General features: G+C 36.9%; 1 protein-coding gene across 1 annotated transcript; it reads left to right on the plus strand.

Annotated features, from left to right (window-relative positions):
* The first annotated feature begins 4,479 nt into the window (after positions 1 to 4,479).
* Positions 4,480 to 5,742, plus strand: LOC122644802 (glycerophosphodiester phosphodiesterase GDPD2-like). The gene is made up of 2 exons (XM_043838187.1): positions 4,480 to 4,918; positions 5,023 to 5,742. Exons 1-2 carry the CDS (start codon positions 4,493 to 4,495, stop codon positions 5,740 to 5,742), a joined length of 1,146 nt encoding a protein of 381 aa, XP_043694122.1. The 5' UTR covers positions 4,480 to 4,492.
* Positions 5,743 to 6,000: the final 258 nt, after the last annotated feature.

Raw genomic sequence — 6,000 nt, forward strand, 5'->3', positions numbered from 1 at the left:
GAGTGATTTGAGTTTCGTTTGAAAACAGGGGGTGACGTGTAATTTATCCTTATTATTTTTTTGATTGATACATGCAATTATTTGATATGATAGAATGTGGTTGATGGATTACCTATCAACATTTGTTTTGATAGACATGGTTAAACTTAATTAATAGGGAAAAATATCTTTGTCTGGGAGCATGGCCTACACCATCACTCCCATGAATCTATCTCTCTCCTCCCCATGTAAAAAGACACCTCTGCCCCCTTGTTTTAAGGAGGAGAGAGATAGATATATGGGAGTGCTGGCGTAGGCCACACTCCCGGACAGAAAACTACTTCCCTAATTAATATTTGATGTAGAGAATGAAAAGAATAAGAAATGATTTCAAATTGGAAACCCATATTGGTTTTAAGTGTTCATGAATGCATGAGAAGATTACAATTTAGTTGCAAAAACATCAGGTTGCTCATTGATTTTTACTAGGATAAATTTGTATTTTTGCTCTCGAACTATTTTAGAGCAACCGTATTAAAACATGTATTGAACACAAATCGTATCATTACCATACGTGTTTTATTGTGTCGGATTTTTTAAAACGAACTATTTCCGTATGGGCCGATTAATTGTTGTACGCATCCATGCCCGTAGTATTGTCGTACCCGAACTTACTAACTATGGTCTAGCCTAAGTCCAAGGAAGGTTGTGTGTTCGACCCTCCTACCCCCCACTCTAACTAATAATAGTAGTAGTAATGTAATAATGAGTGTGACTCATTGGGCCCATGGGTCCTATCTTTAGGTACAAATACGATATTTGTTTGATATAATACTTATTAATTTACAAAAAATCTGTATCGTACTGTATTGGTTGATACAACTTAATACAGGTTGATACAGCTCACTACTAATTGATACGGTTCGACAAGTACAAATATTTACATTAGGTAGGGCTATACGGATTAGAACCATAGACCTTCTCAGTAAAATAGATCAAACTGATTATTTTCAAAATGATTCAACTATTTCAAAGGCCCAACATGTATTCTTTTTTTTCTCCATATTTTTCTTGACAGAAAAATAACGAGATGGCTCCATGTGTTCTGATTCATTATTTTCCTCCTGATTTAGAAACAAACTAAAGTGTTTCAAAGAAAGGAAAGGTTACCTTGATGTAGGTCTGCCTCAGGCCTAGATTACCCTAAATTAAATGGAGTCTCTATCACTTTGCTCAAAGAGTCAAATATGATATTTCATACGCCTAAGGATGAAAATAATTTTTTTGAGGTCCCTATACTCATTATGCCTAACATTGAATGGGTTGAGTATTCACCTTATCAATTATAAGATCAATGTCGATTTTATTTGGCGTAGAAATTGACACCTGAATCGGTCCGAATCAAATATTTGTCCGGCTATTGTACTCCTATTCTCTCGAATTCATAGAGTAAGGTATCGATTTCTCAATAAGATCAATTTTATTGATTGTATGATGGATTCCCTTGAAAAACATTGGCGTGCGTGTAAATGAGGTGCTCTACCTAACTGAGCTATAGGCCTTGCGTTTGTGATAGATATTTTTATCATGTAGAAACTATCTTGTCAAGATAAGTATTTCATGATAAGATATGATAGCTTCCGATGTACTTCCTGCTAACGATTTGTATTGCTTAAAAATAATATTTGAATCTATAATCGATCGAACCACAAAGGAAATGTTCCAAAAGTTTGAAAAGTTTGAAACACTTATTTTTTTTTTTTGAAAAAAAAGTTTGAAATGCTACTAGAGAAATAAAAATGGATTTTCTATTTATTAATCTCCATTAAAAAATTATGTCTTGTATCAATGCTTCCAATTCCTGGATTGCCAAGAAAGCAGACATAAAATGTGGAGGGGAAAAACCTTGAACATGGTAGAACATACAATGAGATAGGTTTTTAAATTTATCTATTAGGTCATTTTCTGTCAATCTTGGAGTCAAAATGTTTGAATTAGGCTATGTGGCAAAACAAGTCATATTTGGTGAAATGTCTTCCAACAGAGCTTCAATTTACTACATTGTCCCTTTAATTTGTGTTTTTCTTTATGAGAATCATTGCAGAAAAACAGAGTTGTGGTAGAGAATAAAATTGATACTGTCTGACCAACGTTTTTTGCTTCACTTTCTTGGGGATTCCATTCCTACATAAAAAAATTAAAAAAAATTGATTCTAACCAGGAAATTGCCCATTTTTTTTATTGTTAGGATTGAGCTGTTTAAGTTGGATGAGCTGTTTACCAAAAAAAAAAAAAGAAAATTTGCATGAGTGAGGTAAGTTCGAAAATTAAACCTTTTTGTTCAAATCTTGACATTTTTTGTTTTGCTATGAATCGATAGATTAAGGCCAAACAACATAATTCATTGCATCAAACTTGTTTATTTGCATGAATCTAAGGAGCAATTTGTTAATTTTTTTTAAAAACTGAAAATAGATTTTTTTGGGGGAAATTTTCATGTACCTTCTGAGGTATCACGTAATTATAAAAACACCCCTAAGTTTTGGGAATTTTTGCATGCCCCTCTGAGGTTCTTAAAAGTTAATACATGCCTCCATTCCGTTAATTTAGGACTAACAATATTAAAATCAAGGGGTAAAGTGATAAAAATGCACTTTCAAGGAAAAAAAACAAAACCTGCATTAGGGTTTGAAAAAAGGGAAGATGAGTTGTAGGTATCCTTTCAATAAGTTGTTGGTGAGATATTATCCTTAATTCATTATGTGAAAGTACTCAGAACAGAGATGTAGGTGAGTTGTAAATTGAAAGAAAACTATAGAAAAGAAAAAATGAAGGGGAAGAAAGTATCCACCGTAATTTGGATTTGCATTGAATTGAATTTGGCTATGTTTACAAATGGCCTGTACTGAAAGGTAAGGATCTATTGGTAAATTGACAGAAAACTATAGAAAAACAAAAAAGAAGGGGAAGAAAGTATCCACCGAAATTTGGATTTGCATTGAATTGAATTTGGCTTCATTTTTTTTCTTCAAAATCACAGAACTATTGAACTAGCCTATATTACCTCTTGTTTTGCATTAATTATTATGTAGGAACACCACTAGAGGTGCAAGTTTGGCCCTGCCGGCCCGAACGTGCCCTGAGCCCGAACAGGGCCTGGGTTGAGATACTTTGGCCTTGAGGGCGGGTCAGGGTTGAGAATTTCTGACTCTGAGTAAGGATCGGGCCGGGTCGTTGAGGCCTCGGGTTAAACCTGCCCGGCCCAATCCGACCCTGTGTTCTTCTTGTTGTTATTTCTTCTTTTTTTTTTTTTGTTTTTGCTTTTGCATCTCCTTTTGCTTGGCAGCCATGCATATCTCCCCCCCCCGGCTAGCCCATGCATCTCCCTTTCCCCATGCATATCTCCCTCCCTCCCCCCCCCCCCCATTATCAAGGTCAACCAATTAGGGTCAGCCCAACCTGACCCTAAAGGCGGGTCTGGGTTGGATTTTACTGGCCTTGAGTCAGGGTCGGGTAGGGCCTGGGCCCAGCTAAGGAGACTCAGGGTTGAGTTGGGGTTTTAAAAGGCCCGGCCCAACCCGACTCTGTTGCAGCCCTAAACAGTACCACCCTCATAAGTTAGGATTATTTTAAGGTATGTACTTAAGTTAGCATTCCCAAATAGACCTTTAAAATTTACAGCCAAATCTTTGGTAAAATAGTATATGAGAGTATGAGACAAGTGGTACTAACCAAAATTGAAAGACTGAAAAAATAAAGGGTTTGACCTTAGTTCTCATGACCTTGAGTCTTCATAATTATATAATGGGAAGCAGTTTTCTGCACGGGAGTGTGGCCTACGCTAGCACTCCCATGTGTCTATCTTTTTCCTCCTTAAAACAAATGGGCAGATGTGTCTTTTCACATGGGGAGGAGAGAGATAGACTCATGGGAGTGCTGGCATAGGCCACACTCCCGGACAGAGAACTTTTTCCCTTATATAATATATAGGGTTAGGATGTGAACTTGTTCCAATCTCTCCAGTTCCAACTATTCCTATTTGATAGATCTGGAACTAGACCAATAAACTATTGGGTGAGACGATTCCAATTCCTTACAGGTCGGTTCTGAAGCAAAATTGACACCCTATCTCAACATTTCGATCAGAAATGTACTTTCTTTTCTGTTTTTTTTTTTTTTTTTTTTTTTTTTTCTCTCATAAAATAAAAGAGATTTGCTACTGAGTTATTTATTAGATACTAAGAGAAATAAAAAGTCCGCATCATCTTTTATTTTTTTGGACAGCAGCCCACATCATCGATGCATACATTGTAATTAACTACTTAGACTCTTTAACTGTCGTAGGAATCTATAATCAGAATATCCTCTGCATAATCCAAAATCCGAATATTCTTCATTTAATATCCTTTTTCTTTGCTGTTAATTAATTCTCCTCCTCCCCCTTAAAAAGTCTCCTCCATTCTCTCCTCCTTCGTTGTCCAAACCCTTTTTGTACTCTTTCTTTCTTTCTGCAATGGCTCTCAAAGCTGTTCATTTCTCCCATTTACGCACTCTCAATCAAGTGCGAGTGCAAGCCACCATGGTAGCAATTTATTCCAGCAGGTTTTCTAAAGTTAATGATGGAGGTCAAACTTCCTTGAATTGGTCAAAGTTTCTTGTCATTGGCCACAGAGGGAGTGGTATGAACGTGTTGGAGTCATCAGATCGGAGGATGAAAGAAATCAAAGAGAATTCAATTCTATCCTTCAACACTGCCGGAGAATTCGCTGTCGATTTCATTGAATTCGATGTTCAGGTTACCAAAGATGATTATCCAGTCATCTTCCACGACAACTTCATCCTTACAGAAGAAGAAAATGGTGAGATTTCTGAGAGAAGACTTACAGAGCTAACTTTAGATGAATTCGTCTGCTGTGTACCTCAAACAGAGCCTGCAAATGTAATTGATTTTGCCTTTTAATTCACTTCTGCTTTCTGGGTTTTTCTCAAAATTATCCAATAGACTGATGTTGATATCTGATTCTTACATTATTGAAAATTCAGGTTGGAAAAACTCTGTTAAGAAGGACTGAAGATCAGAGGATTTTGAGCTGGAAGGTTGAACAAGATGATGCCTTGTGTACATTGCAAGAGGCATTCCAGAAGGTGAATCCTTCACTGGGTTTCAATATTGAGCTTAAATTTGATGATGACATTGTTTATCAAGATGAAGAACTCATCCATGTCATTCAAGCAATCTTAAGAGTAGTTTTTGAATATGCCAAAGAGAGAGCTATTATCTTCTCAACATTCCAACCTGATGCAGCAAGGTTGATCAGAGTGTTGCAGAGCACCTACCCTGTGTTCTTCCTGACTGATGGAGGATCTGAAATTTACACTGATGTGAGAAGGAATTCATTGGAGGAGGCCTTAAAGCTCTGCTTGGCATGTGGGTTGCAAGGGATTGTTTCAGAAGTTAAAGCAATCTTAAGGAATCAAAGAGCCATAAACAACATTAGAGAAGCAAATCTTTCACTCCTAACTTATGGCCAATTGAACAATGTGCCACAGGCAGTTTACTTTCAACATCTAGCAGGAGTAGATGGGGTGATTGTAGATATGGTTCCAGAGATTACAGCTTCAATTTCTGATTACATGGAACAGCTTAATGAGAGCAAGGAAGATAGCCTCTCTGTCTCTGAAGGGGATGGGCAGATCAAAACACTAGCTAGGCACAATTTCTTGCCGAATCAACTCTCATTGCTGCTAAAGTTAGATTCCTGATTTTTACTGAGGTTTACTTTAAGGCCAAGAAACATACTTGTATAATTCATCCCCTTTCCTCAATAGAATTTAAAAAGGAGGATAACCCTTTCCCATGGGAATCATTGTATAGTGATTTGATCTTTTTGCATTCTGTCAAGGACCAATGTATACTGCCTTGTATGGGGCTACCAGTTCTGTTTTTGTGCTAAAAGCCGTAAATATCTGAAATGCAAAATACCCAATGCACTTGCTTAGGTTGGTATATGTTACCGACCG

This window comes from Telopea speciosissima, chromosome 11 (genome assembly GCF_018873765.1).
Source record: "Telopea speciosissima isolate NSW1024214 ecotype Mountain lineage chromosome 11, Tspe_v1, whole genome shotgun sequence".
Taxonomy (NCBI): Eukaryota; Viridiplantae; Streptophyta; class Magnoliopsida; order Proteales; family Proteaceae; genus Telopea; species Telopea speciosissima.

Excerpts from the sequence above, each read along its gene's own strand:
- LOC122644802 (XM_043838187.1), top strand. The coding sequence starts at position 4,493 with ATGGCTCTCAAAGCTGTTCATTTCTCCCATTTACGCACTCTCAATCAA. Across the intron at positions 4,919-5,022 it reads CTCAAACAGAGCCTGCAAAT|GTTGGAAAAACTCTGTTAAG; the intron begins GTAATTGATTTT and ends TTGAAAATTCAG.